Raw genomic sequence first — 19,773 nt, forward strand, 5'->3', positions numbered from 1 at the left:
AGAGAAATTAGTCGGGGCCCATTTTGGCCAGGTTGCTGGATTACTATATGGCCTAACTATTTTTTGCAGTACTGCTGTGGGTGGTATGGTTATACCTACACTTTTTAAATATCCAGACACGGCTCTTTCTGGCCATCATGAATGCTGATGACCTGGGGAGTGGAAAAGCAAGGAATGGATTGCCCTTCCAAAAGGCTGCTGCTTTTTCTTCATTGAGGGTCCCTTTTTATAAAAACAAAAAAAAGAGGCGGGGGACGGGACGGCAGGGAGAAAAAGTCTTTCAGGAGGTACTTGAGCAGGGAGTTTATAAAACTGATTAAAACCAATCACATGTTCCCCTTGCCTCTGGTGGATATCAAAGCATTGTCCTGGCTTCTTTATGTCCACTCTTCAGACTCCAGTTCTGCAATGAGTTTAGCGCAAGTGCAGGGGTCTCTCATCGTTGCAGTCATTCTGGGATTGTGGACTCAAAGAGGCATCTTTTTAGGGCAGAGATTGAAGCTCTCTTTTTTTCACTTGCTGTGCATCATCAGAGTACACAATGCATAAAGAAATGTGAGGTTTCTCATCCTGACATTTTGCAGGCTGCCTAGCAACTGTGACGGAGGGAGAGGAAAAAACTCCTGACCTAGGGAAAAGAAACAAGCGCTTCCCTCCTGTCTGCTCCAGATGCAGGCCAAATGACTTAATCTATTGAAACAAAGTTCACACCCTGATTTCCTCTAAAAAGAGTTACTTTTAGCCTCAGATATGAAGTTTTCTGTCTAAGAGAAGTAGATGTTTGAAACCAACTACTGTAAATGACACAGATGCTGTAGCAGGTTACGTGCTGACGCAGGTAGCGTGCCGGTTTAGTCCTTTCCGTCATGGGTTAATCTCTCGTATATTTGCGACATTTCAATACTAGAGGGGTACCCTTAGCAGCTCACTTAACTTTGTTAGGAGAGAATCTGCTGACTCAATGCCAACATGCAAATCTCGATCTTTATGGTAGATTAATTTATTTAATAAATTGCCTGGGTTAAGTTTCAGGAAATGCTGACAGTCTCTTTAACTGCTTCAAAATTGATTTCAAACCTTGTTGAATACCAGTATTTTGTAGCATTCAGAGCTTTGCTTTTGAGTAAATTAAAAAAATACCAACAGTCTGCCTCCAAATATGTCTTTCTAACTTGGGTGATACACAGTTCAAATGGGAGGGTTTGCACACAGAAAGGGAGGGAGGAGGTGATTTGTCACTCCTGATGGATGACTCTCCCTCCTAGGCCTATTCAGCATTTATCTGTGTAGGGTTGAATCAATGACGAGTCTGACTGTAATCTGCTGAAAGTTGTAATTAGGAAAATTAAGTAATGATTCTTGTCAAGGCTGACAAGTTGATGTATTTCAGTGTCAGAACTGTGATTTGCCAAGCAAGCAGCTCTCTCCCTTAACCACCTTTCAAGAAGCTGTTGGGTTTTGGAGGTTTTTTTCCTAATTTTTTTTTTCTGCTAATTTATCAAAGCAAAATTGGTGCAGTTTAGGAACTTGCTCCTTCCATTTTTGTCAGTGCAGATTCTACTGTTTAGAACTGTAACAACCTGAGCCTTGCCCTGGAGCATTTGGTCCTGCACGTCACAGTAGGTGTTAAATCATCTATATTTAAAGTAATGCCCAGTTTGGAAATCTGTTTATCTATCTCATTTTCAAAATGGTGCAAGTTTTCCTCAGCACAATACATAAATCCTCCCGCTCTCCACCCACTGCTGTCCCGATAGCCGTGAATTTAGATATGTTTAGCTAATTTGTGTGATGCATTTTTATAATTGAAAAGCCTAGGCTATTTTGGGCACCTGGCACGTGCTGTACCCTTTGCTGGCAGCTTTCAAATGATACTGGTTTGAAGAAAAGCAGTGTCAAAGAGCGACATTTATATCGTTGCATGGAAACATAAATCTATTTCCTTTTCTCAGATTTTTTTTTTTTTTTTCTGGCCACATTTGCTAATGATCATAGATATTTCTGAGGTTTTGTCCTCCACAGCTCAGTTTTTCCTCCTGCTTTTAACCTGCAGTGTAGTCAAAATGCTGAAACTTTATGACATGGTGATAATTTCCTTAGCAACAGACAGTGTTGTCAGCAGTGCAGGTTTGTGATTTTAACTGTGGGATCCAGTCTAGGGCTGGATTTGCTGAGTTGCAGGAGACTGTTACCAGCAGTAGGCTCAGAGGTCTGTGTCTGGGTAAGTATACACCTTCTCTCCTGGCACGCTTACTTTTTTAGGCAACTGCAGACATCCCCTTACATGCTAAATGAGGAAGAAGGATTTAAACAGAACAGAGGGTTTTGAAAGTAGATACTGGGGTCAGAGGATAAAATAATTTCTCTCATTTTTTAACTGAAACAAGTATTCTGAAGAGTTGACTAGATTTATGGTCATCTTTATTCTTCTGTAACTAGACAAGAAGCAGAAGTCCCTCAATTGCCAAGTTCAGGCTAGTTTGCTATGTCATTTTTTCCCATTATTTCTGTTGCTGGCTGAATTCAGTAGCTGCATAAACTTTTCAGTTTGTATTTGACCCTTCTGGAGTCCTGTGATATGTGAGAGCTCCTTGAAACACACTGCTACCACTGATACCCAAACCAGGATCTTTGTGTCAAAAGGAGTTGCAAGTGCTCAGTAAAGGTAGATATTTGCTCCACTTAACTATCTTGAATGGTTTAGATGTATATTGTCCTCCCATCCCCACATATCCCTGGTGGTAGGATAGAGATGGAGGACCCCCTAGAGATCCCTTCCAGACCTGTTGTCTGTGAATGTCCCTCCCTGAATTTCTCACACTGGTTTATTAGACAGGATATACGTAACTGCTCGTGCCTGTAAGGAGAGGGAATAGTGATGCTTGCTGGCAGGCAAAGCGGGGAGTCTCTGTGGAAGAAGCCTGAAGTTTATACTTCAAGATGCTTCTGAGCAGCTTTTAAAATTGCTGATTTTGACCCCAGTGATCCCAAAGAATAATTAAAGAAACTGGCAAACCACTGAGAAGAGGTGATCCTGATTGCTGGATTTGGATTGTCAGAAAAAAACAACAGTAGCAGCTAACCTCTGACTATTAGAGATTAATGCATAAGCCACTTGAACACTGCAGTCATAAACTTTTAAGATTATATGCAGCATTGATCTTCCTCTACTGCTTATTGAATTACTCACTGCTAAATTCAATGTGGAATTAAAGCACAGGGAGAATCAAAATAAGAGGAAAGAATTGGGTTTTTTGGTTTTGGGGTTTTTTTTTTTGGATTGCATTACTTGTACATCTCTTATGGTGTATGTAGAGCTAGGCTTCCTAGTTCTCAAAATGTTGGTAGCATTATCTGTTCTATCAAGTAAGCTATATGGCATCTGCCTGTAAAGTGATCTTTGGTAGGGGAGAGAAGGCAGTTAGCTGACAGATGGGACTGATTTCATCATGGACCAACCTAGGTGGATTGTGCTGCCGTTAGCCTAATCAAGGTAGGAGGCTATGAGGGCAGAAGACATTCTTTAGACATACATACCTAACCCATCCGGCTCAAAATCACATCTCCTAAGCAGGAGATTATAGAAAATTACTAGTGGATAAATGACATTGCCTTTTTCTAATATATCTTTTTTAGTAGCTGTGTTGAAATCCCTTTTGAAAAGAGCAGTTGCGCTGATAATTATGCAATGTGAGCACTGCTCAAATGCATTATGTCTCCTTGAAAGAAAAAGAAAAAAAGATTAAAAAAGCAATTGTACCATCAGGTGGTATAAAGACCATATTTCCCTCTGTATAACAGCCAGGACTTGTGGGGCTGTCTTCCCACAGACTGTCAGTGGGGCATGTGTAAGAGAGGAGTGGCACCAAGCTCTTGGTTTCTGAAACATTTCAACTCAAAACAGCCACCGGCAGTGACCGCCTGTGTGAAGAGTTCCTCCTTTGCTTAAGCCACTGTCGTGCTTTAACCCCAGCCAGCAACTAAGCACCACCCAGCCGCTCACTCATTCCACCCCAGTGGGATGGGGGAGAGAATCGGAAGAGTAAAAGTGAGAAGACTCGTGGGTTGAGATAAAGACAGCTTAATAGGTAAAGCAAAAGCTGCCCATTCGCTGCTTCCCATGGGCAGGCAGGTGTTCAGCCATCTCCAGGAAAGCAGGGCTCCATCACACGTAATGGTTACTTGGGAAGACAAAACACCATGTCTCTGAACGTCCCCCCCTTCCTTCTTCTTCCCCAGCTTTATATGCTGAGCATGATGCCATATGGTGTGGAATATCCCTTTGGTCAGTTGGGGTCAGCTGCCCCAGCTGTGTCCCCTCCCAGCTTCTTGTGCACCCCCAGCCTACTGGCTGGTGGGGTGGGGTGAGGAGCAGAAAAGGCCTTGACTCTGTGTAAGCACTGTTCAGCAATAACAAAAACATCCCTGTATTATCAACACTGTTTCCAGCACAAATCCAAAACATAGCCCCATACTAGCTACTGTGAAGAAAATCAACTCTATCCCAGCCAAAATCAGTGCATTCTCCACCCCTTATTCCATACCATTTACGTCGTGCTCAGGTCCCACACTTTCCAATATAACCTCATTAACCACCACCCCCCTTTCCATCCTTTGATATAATACATAGATATCATTCCCTTAGTCTATGGACCACCCCTATAAAATGTCTTTAAAATGTCCATAAGTGTCTATAAAATGTCCATTGAATTCATTTAGTCCATGACTTTGGGCTCCATCTGTTATGGTAGTCACTCAGGACAGGAGAGGTGGCACGTTGCGTGGAGTTGTTGGGCACCAAAGTCAGCTCAGGTTGGGTCACTGCTGCACTTGCACTGCCTCTTGTAAGACTTGTCCTCCATTGGTTCAGGTGGTTGCTGCTGTAGTAATTCCTATAACATGCAACTCAGATCCTGGGTTACAACAATTTAAAGGTATTTCCATTACAATCTCCACCCCGGTCCCTTTGGACCAGACCATAGGGTTTAACATTGCAATGAACTCCTCCCTTTGCCCCTGCTCCGGCTTGGACTTATCCACAGATTGCAGTCCCTTCCTTAGGGGTGTACCTGCTCCAGCGTGGCCTTACCCACAGCCACAGTCCCTTCAGGAGTAAACCTGCTCCAACATGGTCTTACTCATGGCTGCAGTCCCTGCAGGGTTGTACCTGCTCTGTCATGGGCTTATCCATGGCCACACCCTTTGAGGTGCTCCAGCATGACCTCATGCACAGCCACAGATGCTTCGAGGTGTACCTGCTGCAGCATGGACTTATCCTTGGGCCACAATCCCTTCCGAGGTGTACCTGCTGCAGCACAAACATAACCACGGCCACAAGCGCTTCGAGGTGTACCTGCTCTGATGTGGACTTATCCACAGCCACAGATGCTTTGGGGTGTCCTGCTCCTGCGTGGACTCATCCACAGGTCACAGTCCCTTTGACTCGAGTTCACACTGGAGTTCCAGCCTGTCCAGTACAGCAGCACAGAAACAGCAGCGATGCCCTGGCCATCTGCCAGCCCAGGCGCATCACCATTGCTGTTATCAAACTGTTCCCAGGCAGAGCAGAGTCAGATGAGCAGCAGCACAGCAAGCACCGAAAGCAAAAAGCAGCCACTAACGAGCACTAGACTCTAATACACAGTAGGGCAAGCAAGCCCCATGGCAAGCACAGAAGCCTGCCAATTAATAGCTAAACAGCAATAAGAGCTATAAATTCGATCTGGCACATTCCAATCAAACCTGTCGTTATCTCAAACCCTTCGTGCCCCATGTTGGGCACCAAAAAGGACTGTCATGGTTTAACCCCAGCCAGCAACTAAGCCCCACACAGCCGCTCGCTCACTCCCCCCTGCTGGGATGGGGGAGAGAATCAGAAGAGTAAAAGTGAGAAAACTCATGGGTTGAGATAAAGACAGTTTAGTAGGGAAAGCAAAAGCTGCACACACAAGCAAAGAGAAACAAGGAATTAATTCGCGACTTCCCATGGGCAGGCAGGTGTTCAGCCATCTCCAGGAAAGCAGAGCTCCATCACGCGTAACGGTTACTTGGGAAGACAAACGCCATCACTCCCAGTGTCCCCCCCTTCCTTCTTCTTCCCCAGCTTTATATGCTGAGCATGATGCCATATGGTGTGGAATGTCCATAAGAAGCAGAAAAGGCCTTGACTCTTTGTAAGCACTGCTCAGCAATAACAAAAGCATCCCTGTATTATCAGCGCTGTTTTCAGCACAAATCCAAAACATAGCCCCATAGTAGCTACTATGAAGAAAATTAACTCTATCCCAGACAAAACCAGCACAGCCACCGAGAGCTTCATCGCCAATGCATCTGAGGGTTCAGAAGATGTTCCTTGTCATCTTTGATCTCGGGATTCTGGTATTTGGAATTTTGTCATTTCCCACAGGAATGAATCTTGACACTTAACTATGTCTTGAATGAAATGCAGCAGCCTCCTCATATGCTAATTGAGCGGTGTGTCTGCCAAGGGAGACTGGCAAACGCTGACAAAACAGCGATGCAAGCAGTGGTGTGATGTTGTGTCCAACAAATGCAGAAGAAAAAAAAAAGACCCCTTCCTGTATACCAAGTGTTTTCAACTGATGCCTTGAGGATTGTTCTGGTTTGGTTGTTATTTTGTGACAGCTAAAAAATCCATGGCTCTTCAGCTTGACAGCTAGATATATCACCATTCTATAAAAATGCCTTTTTTCTATTTCTGAAAATGAGAAACGATTTTTAAATTGTTTTTATAGTCTCCAAAATGTTTAATGGGAATATACTGAAATAATTGTCAAGCATCACATTTAAATAATATGAAAATCAGCATTTGTACTGCTCTGATCTGTGCTTTTATTTTAGATTTGCAGATTTTATCAGGGGCATGCTGAAGTTTATACTGCTGCTGCTTTTATCTGGAGCAACGTTAGCATCAACCTGGTTCACTCTCACCTGTCTAACTAGTGTCACTCATCTGCCTTTAACCACAGGTATTGACAATGATTTTAATTCCTATTATTTAAAATTGCTATTGCAGGCAAATATTTGCAGTCTTAAATCAACTATATTATAACCTGGTTTGGTATCTTTAGTAATACAGTAGTTTTACCAAAACAAACAAAAAAGATTTAGAAAACGTCTTGAATCTGAAATCTCTTTATCAGCTTTGAATAACTTCATAAGAAGATTAAAAACTAACAAAACCCAATAATAAGAACCCAGAATATACATTAAAAATTGGTTTTTTCTGGTTTGAGTGTTTGGGAACAACAGAGGTGAGAAATAAACCAAGAAAAATCAGATGAATTGGAGTAACGTTGCATATAAGAAACAGTGACATGTCTGGGAATTTAGCGTCTTGAAACTTACATTAATTATTGGAAACATGTGGTGCAGTTCAAACCAAGATGACCCATAGTATTTTCAGCCATCTAAATCTATCCCTGCATTGTGCTGTCCTCTTTTTTGCACCTGCATGCAGGTTCAGGGAACTCTTCTAGCCCAAAATTAATTCAGCCTGCACCTCAAAAAGATGGGAAAAAGAGCTGTTGGCAGGAGTGGGGGAAAAGCTGAGAGGTCTACTCCAGCTGCCAGCGAGCTGTACCCTTCGTTGAAAATTAGCACTGCTCAGTTCTTAAAAATCTGTCCCTTGCCTTCCTATCTGCACCAAAGGATTGATCCACCTGTGATTCCAAGACCTTCAACAGAGTAATGAGTTACAGTAAAACTAAGCCATTGAGATTTTTAAAAATATTTATTTATTAAAGAATTCTGTAAATTCATTTTAAAGTGCTATCTTTGTTACAGGCAAGTTTAGGCATTATAGGAGAAATGAAAATTGTTTTTTTCCCATTTTTAGTAAAGAGTTTGGTGTGGAGAGTAGTATATAAATTACTGTTTTATTCAAATTAACTTTGAGTTTCAGTAAGTGTCCTTGGTGTGTTGCATATGTCACAACTATAAACTAAAGTGGGTACAGCAAATTGAAATACATGATCAATTCAGGAGAAACACCATCTGGATGGGTAGGTCAAATTTATGATTTATCTTGAAATGTCAACTTTTTTAAAAAAAATTCTGCTTAAATAAAATATAATTTAATTGATAAACAAATCAAATTTCATGGTGGCTATTGTCATACCAAATGACTACACTTTTCTTTTCCATCAAATCTAAAATAAATGCAAGAAAAGCTTATTTCTTGTGCTTGCCTGCTTCATCACTACAAGCCGGCAGTGATGTAGATTTTTACAGTAGCTGTATCCTCTGAATTGATGCAACAAGCCAAACACATAAACGTCCCTTCAAGTCTATGCATGAGAATGAAGCGGAGAGGTTTCAAGAGGTGAAAGTCATTACATATGCACTCACGAATGATCAGAAACAAAACTGATGGAGCTCTGTCTGATTTTATTTTATTTTTTGTAAAGAACTCAGCATGGAACATAGGTTCTAGAAGAATTCTTACTTGTTTATACCATGTAGGTGCCTTATGGTGATTTTTTTTGGAAAGGTGATCCGCTGTCAGGACGTAAAAGTACCTAAGGTATTTGGGGTTTGATATAAGGTATCCTAAACTAACATCCGTAGATAAAAATCTAGGGATTGGATTGTTCTTTTCATGCAGTTATCATTTCTTTTAAAATGGATGATTCCTTAGATTGAGTCGTAAATTATATTTTAGAGTTTTCTGTCTGTGCTGTTCTTATATATGTCACTGTAAATGTTGAACCCTTTTCTATAAAACACAAGCTTGTTCTGAATAGAAATGCCAGCAATGTGGCTGGCAGTTCCTCAGAAAAGGCAATCTAAAGCATCAGGGCCTAATGTGCAGCCACCAAGTAAGATCCCTTTTTTCCTCTGTGGCATAATGTTTAAACTTCATAGATAGGCGGAGGGGGGTTCATATCAGCCTTTTCTCATTAAAGTTCATGTAAAATAGATGTAACGTGCCTGTTCAGCTTAGATCCTTGTACACAGAAAAGCAGTGGTATATCTTTATGAAATGTGCTGTTATGGATGAAAACACACAAGCTATTTAAGCTAATTTATAGGACTTCATGCTAGATTATTCCTCAATGTAATGATGCAATATGATGATGACCTCTGCATTCCACAGTAATTGGGAGAAACGGTACATTTGAATTGATTTGGATTAACTTCTTTTTTTTTTCTCTTCTTTTAATTAAAAGTTTGAGATTTAGAGTATATCAGAGTATAAATGTAGGAGGTCAAATGCAGGCCATTGGCTGGCAGCTTTGGGAAGTGATTTGAGGTAGCTGGTTAAGGTGGAAGTCACTCTGCATACTCAGTGGACCAGTTGACAGTGGTCTTCCAGGTAGTTATCCTCTGTGTGTTTTTGTAGAGCTGGAAGATGTACAAAACAAAAGCAGCTGTCATTGTGGGGGTTTTTTAATTTTTTTTTTCCATTCTTTTTTTCATTTTTTTTTCTTCTTTCGTAGTAGAGGTCCATGTAACGCTTTGTATTTGAGCTGCTTTGCAGGCAGTCCCTGCTGCAAAGCAAGGGTGGTTGTGTTATTGAGGGCAAGAGGGTGTGATGTAGCCAGCAGGTTAACGGGCTCCTCAGCTTCTTCCTGTCCTGCGGCAAAGAGCACAAGTGTTAGGCTTGGCAGTGCTACAGTCCCAGTGATGGATCTCGGTCCACACTTCCAGTCTTATTCAAATACTGAGGCAGCGCAAGCAGGGTTCAAAACTGACCGTTATGGAAACCTGTGGGGGTGTACATTTGATCTTGCAAGGAGGTTTTCCCTTCCAACCATGTAGCTCCCATTTTGTGAGGGGCTTCCCCCTCCTCTCTTGCCCTGCCTCCAATGTTGTTCTCTTGAGCAAATCAGACTTTGCCCTACAAAACCACAAGCGTTGCCGTCTTCAGCAATACCTGGAAACTGCTAAAATATCTACCTGACCTGATGGACTGGTGGTACAGCTAAAAGAGAGCTCCTCCATGGGACAGGACAGTTATTTTGATGAGGAAGCAAGATGTCTCATATGAGTCTTTGTACTGGCCCGGGTGTTAAGGCAGGCTTCACCCTAGAGCTGAAGGCTGGTTAGAGAACATCGTCATCCGCTTCATCTCACCTGGCAGCTGCTTGATCCACGAATAAAGTTTACATCCATAGGTAGACCTTGCCAGTGGTTTCCCCAGGTCCACATGTGGATATTGTGTGGCATACATGCTTGTTCCCCTCTTCTGAAAACCCTCTGCCTGTCTCTCACCTGGTCTCCAGAGTAAGCTCTCATGTGGGTACATTTGCATGGAAGCAGGCTTTTGAAATGCTAAAAATATGAGAGAGTTTGGCCAATTATTCACCCTGAAGGGAAGAAAATCTCTAAAGATTTGTTTTTAAAATACAAACAAACCAACCACCCTCTTTCAATCAGTATTCTTTGTAGCAGTTGTAGTGATGTCTGGTTTAAATATTGGGGGAGGAATTGTATTTGAAAAAATGCTCACAGCAAAATGGTTTTTTCCTGCACTTGTTTGTATAATGTTCTCCTAATTCCTTGTAAATAGGCACGACATTATTTAAAGATATTTCCTACAAAATGTAATTACTTAGAATGGAGACCTTTAATGCAGATATTAAAAATCAATGACTGCTTTGTGTTTGCTTTAAATGATACTGTTTAGCATTGTTTGTATTGTGTAATGCCTGCATTGCTCTGCATTATCATAATATGCTCCATTTTTCCTCCTGCCACAGAGCAAGACAAATTTTCTGTCATTTGCTGACTTCTTAATGTATCTCCAAAAGATTTTATAAAAAGTGTATTCGGAGTCATGTGTATGAACTATAACTGCCAGTGTGGGGAAAAAAGAAAGCAAGGCAATAATGATATAGTGTCATCATAGCTACTATATCATCTGTCTAAAACACCTCTCATCAGCTAATCACAGCTCTTAAAAACCCTTGATTCTGGAATCAGTTTATATTTTAAGTGAGCTTGAATTCTCTTTTAAGAAATTTTAATTTTAATGTATATTATTTGCATTTTTCAGCAAGTTTCAAAGACGATTTTATGTACACATTGAAATGGTTTTCTCCATTGAATTCCCAATGCAGCTGCTGATCTGTTTCTCTGTGCCAAGTCCATTGTTAGTTTGCTTTGTACTGAACTTCATTATGTGAATTTATGTACAATGGGATGCTTTGACCCAAAATAATTGTGTAAGGCATTGTAATGCCAGTTTCAGTATCTTGCCACTTTGTATTGCTGGTAGTATCTCTGGATACAAATACTAGCATTTTCCAAAAATTGATATGCAACGCTAGTTGCTCGCAGCTCAGATTGAATGTTTTCAGCATAGCGTATCAAGAATATTCTAATATTTATGAGCACATTCAGTAGAATTTTGCTTTACAATATCTTTTCTAGTGCTGCATGGCACATACTCTGAATACGGTGGCAACTCCATGAATTGATGACTATATTTAGGTTAAGCAGCCTACACTTTATTTTCAGGTTCAACAGATTGAACATTATAAACACATCTGTCTCCCTATCCTCATCTACAAAGCACAGTATTGAAAAAGAGAGATGTTAATTATTTAATACTGATTGTTTTATTCTTTGAGTTTAATTTCTCTACTATAAACAAGATGTGCTTGGTAAGTATAAGGCAGGGGGACCCAGAGGGTAAAACAGTGGCCTGAAAACATTTCAGTTTTCTAGCTTCAGCATTGACCTGCTTATGGCTGTGGGCAAATCATTACCCCCCACTCCTGTTGTGCTTTTCCCACGCATAACATGGGAATAATGACCTTTCTCTTCCTGAAGGCTTCTGTAAATCCACAGATAGAAGCGTGCTTAAAGAGGAACTAATTTAAGGGTTTTATTTAAAAACACTTAAAACCCCGGTGTTAAATAGTGTACAATGCTTGAAATTTGGGAGGAGCATTTCAGGGATGAATATCTATAAATCTGGCCACTTTAAATATCCATCGATAGCAAGCCTCAAATATTGTATGATTTCCAGCCCCCTCACCCTTTTTCTTTTCTTTTTTTTTTTTTTTTTGAGGCTCACTCAGTAATTTCTTCACTTTTTAGTTCCTCAAAGTGAATGCTCTGCTTTCAAAGCAGGTTCCACTTGCTTTTCTCTTGGGAAGTATATAGAACAAATCCAATTTGATCAGATTTTTGGTTACTTTCATAACTATATCATGAGATAAGAATTTGATCAGTGTGTGCTGGAATGGAAATACAGGCAATGAAACATATTGATGTTATAAACGTGCACTACAGGGACATCCTTCTTCTATTGTGTTTTTTGTTCCTGTAAGTGAATTACAGTAAAAATTACTGTCTTACCTTGAGGGAGTCACATTTCTCATGGAAAAATTAAGGAGGACTTCTTCTGTGACTATTCTTACCATGGCCAGTAGCAAGAATGAAATTATATGGAAGTTTCATTCCACTTTACCAGACTTTAGAGAGTTTGATAGGAACTAACTTTGAATTGTTCAGATCATTTGCGGGGATACTAAAGTCAACGAAGCATCCATCCACATGAGGCATTATCCTTTCATTTTCGCATTTGGGATGCTGTTTTAATGGGCAATAACAAAATTCCCTAGATCCCTGTAGGTTTCACTTTAAATTGTATGCTGCACCCAAGAGAACACGTTCAGTTGTATTTACTTTCCTGTTTATCCATATGAAATTTGTGTGAGTCTTGGCTCGATTTGTCTGAGAAGAGAACTGTTACAAAATGTACAGAGTTCAAGAGTTTCTGGCAAAGGACTTTGGAAGAAGATACTGTACCACCTGCTTGCACTTGATACTGCTCTAGAGTATCTGCATTTCTTTTGTAAATTTATCTGCAAAATACTTTTTTTTTTTTAAAGAAATGGTAATATTTCATATTCTTTGTTAAAAATCAGCCAAGATGTACATGCCAATGGGTTGATGAGAACTATTTACATCAGTGGAGGTCCTTCCATTAATTTCATTTGGGTTTGGATCGGGCTCTGTAGTTATACATTTAGTGATGGTATAATTTAAGACTAAATTGCTAAACATGTTGCAGAACATCCTGGGAAGTTTGGGGAACTTGTTTGGATGTCAGAGATACTTGAGACTCCTTCTGCTGTGTTGCAAGCTCACCTGGGGACACCAAGTGCACGCCGTCATTTAAATCACATCCCTGTTCGAATTCCTAATTTTTTTTCCTAACTCTTTTTTTTTTTTTTTTTTCTTTAATTGGTATAAAGCTTTTGCCACAGCTCCTGGCTGGGAGAAAAGAAAGTCTGTTTCTGGGATACAGGCGTGTATTTGCCATCCAGTAGCTGAAGACCTGCAGGGGATAAGAAGCCAGGAATGAACCTAACTTCTTACCGCTTTTTCTCCTTTTTGTGCTAAGCCACTGTGTCACCAACAGTCCCCAGTCAGTGCCTTGCTTCATCTAACTGGTAACATCCCTAGTGCTGTTATCGAGGCATGTTTCATTCCTTGCTTCCTTCCTGGCCAGGAGGAGAATGAGCGCTGAGGGAATGGCCTGGGTTGCCTCACACCTCAAGCATGAACATTACATGACGAAGCCTAGCCTGAGCCTCCTGCTGCGGCAGCTCCGGGCCAATTCTCTGAAGCAGCTGTGCTTTGGATGGGTGTTTTGCCTTTCCTGCTCTTTTTGCAGTGGCCAACCTGTGAAATAGCTGCTTAATTCACACAAACATCTTTAAAACATGACATTAATCAAAGTAGTTTAAAGAAACCCAGCCCAGTTCCATTATTTACTGATGTCCACAGCTGCCATTGTCTCACGTACTCAACTTTGTGCATAGCTTCGAAGGCAGTTAATTCCTTTTCCTAAGGCAAAGTGATCTTTTTTATACTAATAGCATGACACGCTTCCCCAGCATATGCCTATCCAAGCTAGTTGTTTGTCCTTGTTAGGCTTTAGGACATAATGTTAGCTTCTTGGTAAATCATCTCTTTTTCTTTTTTTTTTTTTTTTTTTTTGTCAGCACTTTCATATCCTTATATTCATTTCCAACGACTGTCATCAAGATTGTCTTAATTGAAAAAACATTCACTGTAACTTTAGCAGCTGTTCTACACTACAAAATCATGGTAATTGTGTTCATTCAATGCAAGGTCTCTGTAATGGAAAGTAAATGGTCTCCGTTAATAGGTGGTATTCTCCCTGCTACAGTATCTTGTTGCCCACGAGCTGGAATATGAGATGTGCTGTTTAGTGTATGAAATAAAAGGCAAAACCCACTTTTGAACTCTTACTTGACTTCTTCCTTATAAGACTTCTTCTTATATAACTTATTTTTCTGAAACTGCATATCTGATCTTTGAGTTTCTGTCTAGTTGACCAATTGCATTTGTGACTTAATTGCCAAGTTAATGGAATAAGCTTATTTGTATAGCACTCAGGAAGACCCTGGATGATTTACAGAAACATGAAATAAAAATTTTTTTCCCATCACTACAGTATGTACCCATTAAGGGAGAACCCTGTAGGCTTTCAGAGGTGTACATCTCCTTCACTTTCAGAGTTGCTTTTTGAGGTTTACCAGTTAAAGCTGTCATTTCCATTAGATCTTAGAATTTAAATTGGCATCTACTGAACACTATATTTTGCCTGTCCTTTTGCCTTGACATTTCCTCTTATTACTTTCCAAATATGCGTGTACATATACATACACCTTGTTTTATAAGTATTACCTGTGATCTCAGCAGAGGTTTTGTCATTGGTATTCAGCTGGCAGTTTTCGGCGTGCACGCATGAGGCAGGTAATACTTTGGGGAAAACAAGAGGTAATGCTAAAGCTGCTTTGCTCATGGTACTATGGAAGTGTGAGTTGTGTGCCAGTGGGTGCATTTGCTAAATTATGATTAAAGCAAGCTGTAGTGACGAGGAAATGTAAGGGTGTAGTTTCTAAAGTGCAGAGTTATTGTGCTTGCTTGCTTATGGTCTAGTCTTCTTAACGCGTTTTAGTAGGTGATGAGCAATGATGTAATTCAACTAGCATATTTTAAACTATCAAATTTATTTTGAAGGCTTCTGTTTGTTTTATGGAAACTTTTGCATCTACTGTATTGACTAAAATTTGAAGTCTTGATCTTTTAAATGGCTGTTAATCTTAGATGCATATTTTTGCCTTCACCTCAAGTGAATCTAAGGTTCTGGAAATTATACGTCTAGAAGTTGTCTCTGTTCAGAGGCACATGATTCCCCTTTCCTGGCTGTTGCTGTTTGTGGAAGAGGTTTCATTCTTCCTGTAGAGGTATTGCTTCTGGTGCTCTCTATATGCAGCTCCACTTTTGATGGTGCTCGTTACGGCTTTCGGCAGCTTCATTACTATATTCACTGTTTGAGTTTCTAACGCAGAGCTACTGCTGGCTATCACCTTCTTTTCTTTCGGGAAAGTTCTGAAAATTTGCTCAAGAAATTACGAGTAGTTATCTATAGATGCCTTTAACTGAGTGTAATGAGGGGCAGATGTTCATTTGTCTTGAGATACACTTCTATTTCATTTATGCATTGGTTTCTTAAGCCAACACAAAAATATCAAATAGCTGAATTCAATGTTTAGATTTGCTGGCTACACCTGATAGCAGCTAAGAGGCAGTTAGAGCAATATGCAGTCATGTTTGAGGTAAACAGGAATTCAAAGAGAGGTTCATGAAATTTTAAATACTGGTGAGGACTTGCAGCAAAAATCTATGGATCCTGTAACTACGGAGTCAGTTGTTCAGTGTTAGCTAGAACAGCCCGTTAGGAAGAGCATCCTCATACTGGTTTGGTTTTTTCCTTCCTCTGTGAGAACTCTTGAACGTACCTGGCATCCATTTTTTTGACTTTTATTCTGCAGTTTATAAGAAGAGAATTTGAGAGTTGAAAAAGTTATCATGGTTTATTTGGGGTTTTTTTCTTTCTTTTTTTCTTAACAACTCAGAACATTCCGGTATATTAAAAAGAAGCGGGGGCCAGCTGTCCCCCCTGAAGTCGTGCCATCTGTATCATCTTTCTGGCTGTCTCTTCTGTCCTCTTTTTCCTGTCCAGGCAAATCCTCTGTAGAGAAAGAAATAGGTCTTTGTGCCTTGGAAGCAAACCACATCAAATGGAGGATCTGATAGATAGCCCTTTCTGCTTCTTAATGCCTTTATCTCTTTTCCATGATTCTTCATATTTTAAGAAACAGTGATTTTTTTTTTATTATTATTATTTTGAAGCTGGAAGTTTTCTGCTTCCTAACAGTTTCTCAGTTGAAAGATTGAGCAAGGCTTAACAGAAGATGAAAAAGAGTTGTTTCAGTTCTCCCCTTTCCGAGACAGAAGAACGTAAATTAAACTGAAAATGCAGTTTCTATTTTATGTAAACATATATATCGGTATGAAAAAAAATTGCCTAAGGATTTTGTACCATACTGCAGTGAAAAGAGGCTATAAATAATTTCCCTATGACTTGGTAACACTTTTGCATCTGAAAATTTTTTCTTTACGTTTTCTTGTCATTTTGGTGGAAACTTCAGAAAATATTCCAGACTTTTCTTGTTTTTCCAAGCCTTCTAATTGTTTCCTTGTACTTTTTACTTGATCGGTCACCTCAGGTTGTTGAGGCTGCAGGTCAGGAAATCTTCCACTTCCCAAGACAGCGCTTAGCAAAGACTTACTTACATTTATAAATAGGTACTAAATTCTTCTGAACTTTTCTTTTTTTCAGAAATAGATATAGTAGGTTTATTAAGAGATAATATAGACATACTAAGCATCTCTATCAAGATATTAAGCACTGTAAAGTATTTGGCAGTGTCAGAAATTGTAGAACAAAATATCTGAGGCTACTGAAGAAAAGTCTGTATTCTTCTGTTGTTTCGTCCAAGAAAGATAGTATGTAGTACAGCAGTGAATAATTTGCATTATCAAATATGTCCCGTTCTTGCCAGGCGCTGGGTGCCCTTCATTTCCTTTTGAAGCCAGAAGGGATTCAACATGTTGCAGCCCAGGCCGTGATGAATACTAATGTCTTGATATCTGGTAGATCATTAGTATTTATTTGTAAAATGGAAGCAAAATTAGTTTTGACCTTTAGAGCTAAGTCAAAAGGTTAATCCATGTCCATTTCCAATTTGGCACATTAATTGCTCCCTGTCCTAATTGTGTATAGGACAATAGTTTCTATTCATTTCAGAGGTAAATCAAACTGTAGGTGATGCTTTGCATTCATAATTTTGTTCTGTTTGTTTTACCTACAAGTGAATTCCAAATCACTGAATGTGTCTTCATGGGTTCTGTTTTTAAAAAAATAAACAAATCAGTATTTCTAATTTTTTCTTTTCCGAATTAATGCATGCATTCTGCATAAAACTAGTGGGATGTGATATGCTTTATGATACAGAGGGTAAAAATAAGTTTATGCATTTTTCAGTTACTCAAGTGTTAGTATTCTTGGCAGCTCTGAATAGGGGGAAAAAATGCCAGCGTGAAATTAATAACTGTTTTTGTTTCTTTTATAGCTACACTGTACACATCCTGCATTTTGTTGGGTATATTCCTCAACAGCAGCGTACCAATATTCTTTGAGCTCTTTGTGGAGACAGTCTACCCTGTTCCAGAAGGAATTACCTGTGGAGTTGTCACCTTTTTGAGTAATGTCTTTATGGGAGTGCTTTTGTTTTTCCTCACATTTTACCATACAGGTAAGAAATATAAGCTACTTTGAAAATATAATTCTCCATGAAGACATACCCTTGTCAGTAAAGGAAGGATTTGCACATACCATTTCTGTTAATAATCAAATGTTTGAATCCCCCCTATGTAGCAGCAAGGGAGAAGAACTTTAATTGTTCTTTTCTGTATGCATGCTAATAAAAATGAAATGCTTTAGTGCAAGTTGTATATAGTCATATTCTACTTAGAATTAGCTGTAGCCAGAAACCATCAAGATACACACAGTTGTCATATTTTTATAAAGGCCCGAGTAATGTGGCCATTAATAATGTTTGTATCTATGGGCGTTCAAAACCACAATAAAGCCAATGCAGTCTCGTGCTTCAGGGTATAATGTATTGCCCAGGAGGGGCAGAGCAGAAACGCCCCATGCAGGGTCAGCTCCGTTCAGTGTGCTGGCCATACCATTGCCGGGGAGAGAGCATCTCTTGACCACTCTCAAAGACGAAGTACTCATTCCTTTAGATAACCTAGTGGCCTAATGAGGCAGAACAGTGTTGTGCTTGATACTTCCATCAACTTCTTCAGACTTTCTCATCTCTCGAGTATTACTTGCTTCCTCATAATTCATAATCGTAACTTTCAACTTGCTATTTAGTAGACTATAATATATATTATTACTCTAAGCCATAAAATAAGAACCCATCTTGCTTTAAAAGGGAAATGGTCTTTATTAATGGTTTTGAAAGATGCAGATTTTTGGTTTGTATTTTGTTGTTGTGGTGAACGTTTGCGTCATGATGCAAGATTTGTAAAGCAATGTTTTGCTTTGGAAGCATTAGAAATTGTGAGCTTTTATATATTGTCACGAGTGCATGTACTTCTTCAGATGGTGTGTTTTATAACCAGGAGGAGACTGACAAATTTCAGAATGAATTGTGCTTGAAATTATGAAGATTACAGCCTGGGGCAAATTTTCAGTGTGGTTTGTGTGTCTTTCTGCCAGGGAATCACAAGCAGGCTGACAACCCCGTTCCAAATTGTGGTCTGTGAACACAAACTGAGAGAATTTTTTTTTTTTTTTTTTTTTTTTTTATGCTGACATTGAACTGCATCATTGTAAAATCTGAATTCCATTCCTGCTAGCCTCGGTTGTTGTGATATTTAGTCTTTACATTTTAAAGAATGCTTTTATGATTAATATTAATTGGTGTGAACTCTGTTCACATATACTATTATTTCCAACATTTACACCTGAGCTGAAAAGATTATACAGAATATTCTGAGAATTTTTTCAGCATTTTTCAGAGTAACGATCCAGTGTTCAGAATTACTTAATTGAGGATGGGAATACAGTGTCTCACTTCTGACTGAAGAATGATGATGAAGTGAACTCCTTCCCTCATAAATAGGGTATTTGGGGGCACTTTTTTGTCTCTAGTATTTCTTTCCCTAGCAGGTATCGGTAAATGCGGGTAAGGATAAAGGTGAAATTAGTATATCCATACACTTGGAATATTTTCCCTATTTCTTCAAAGGAAAAAAAAAATTAAAAAGTAATTTGTGCTTAGGACGATCCATTTTCCATGATGCAGTATCACAAATGATCGAAAGTACAAGAGCACGTGTGGCCACTGGGGGGGATCAATGCCAGTGGTGCTGTTGGCTCCTTTGATAAAAAAATCCTTGAGAAGGTAGATAATGATCTTAAACATTTGTCTTTCATTTGATTCAAGTACATCCTCTAATGGCATTTACGAAGCCTACAGATAAACCAGAACTCGGTCAAATTCATCCTGTTCCCTCGGTCTTGCTTTTTAGGCCAAATAATCTTCAGTAGTTTTAATTTGGATTTCCCTCTTTTTCTCCTCATACTCTGGTATTGCAAAGGCTGTGAAAGAGCCAAGCCCTGGAAACTTTCCAGAGCACTGAAGATTGTGGTCCAGCTAGCACGGAGGAGATGTGAACCTTTCTGAAGCTCAGCCTCCCTGCTAGTGCTGTGCCCCGAGAGCCAGAGCCGCAGCCTCGGGATTCAGTTCCCTTCGCCGTTTCTGCAGGGACTTCCAAGGGAAAAACAGAAGCAAATCGACCTTTAGCTTCACGCGATCGATGTGTTAGCATGCGTCGCCA

The 19,773-nt window shown here is 39.7% G+C and overlaps 1 protein-coding gene across 1 annotated transcript in view; it reads left to right on the forward strand.

Annotated features, from left to right (window-relative positions):
* Positions 1-19,773, forward strand: part of SLC49A4 (solute carrier family 49 member 4) — a 70,552-nt gene that overhangs the window by 47,891 nt on the left and 2,888 nt on the right. The window contains exons 7-8 of the mRNA XM_075512528.1: positions 6,862-6,989; positions 17,490-17,672. Coding sequence (XP_075368643.1) covers positions 6,862-6,989; positions 17,490-17,672 — 311 coding nt within the window. The remainder of the gene's footprint in view (positions 1-6,861; positions 6,990-17,489; positions 17,673-19,773) is intronic.

The sequence above is a fragment of the Mycteria americana genome, chromosome 9, assembly GCF_035582795.1.
Source record: "Mycteria americana isolate JAX WOST 10 ecotype Jacksonville Zoo and Gardens chromosome 9, USCA_MyAme_1.0, whole genome shotgun sequence".
In the NCBI taxonomy this organism is placed as follows: domain Eukaryota; kingdom Metazoa; phylum Chordata; class Aves; order Ciconiiformes; family Ciconiidae; genus Mycteria; species Mycteria americana.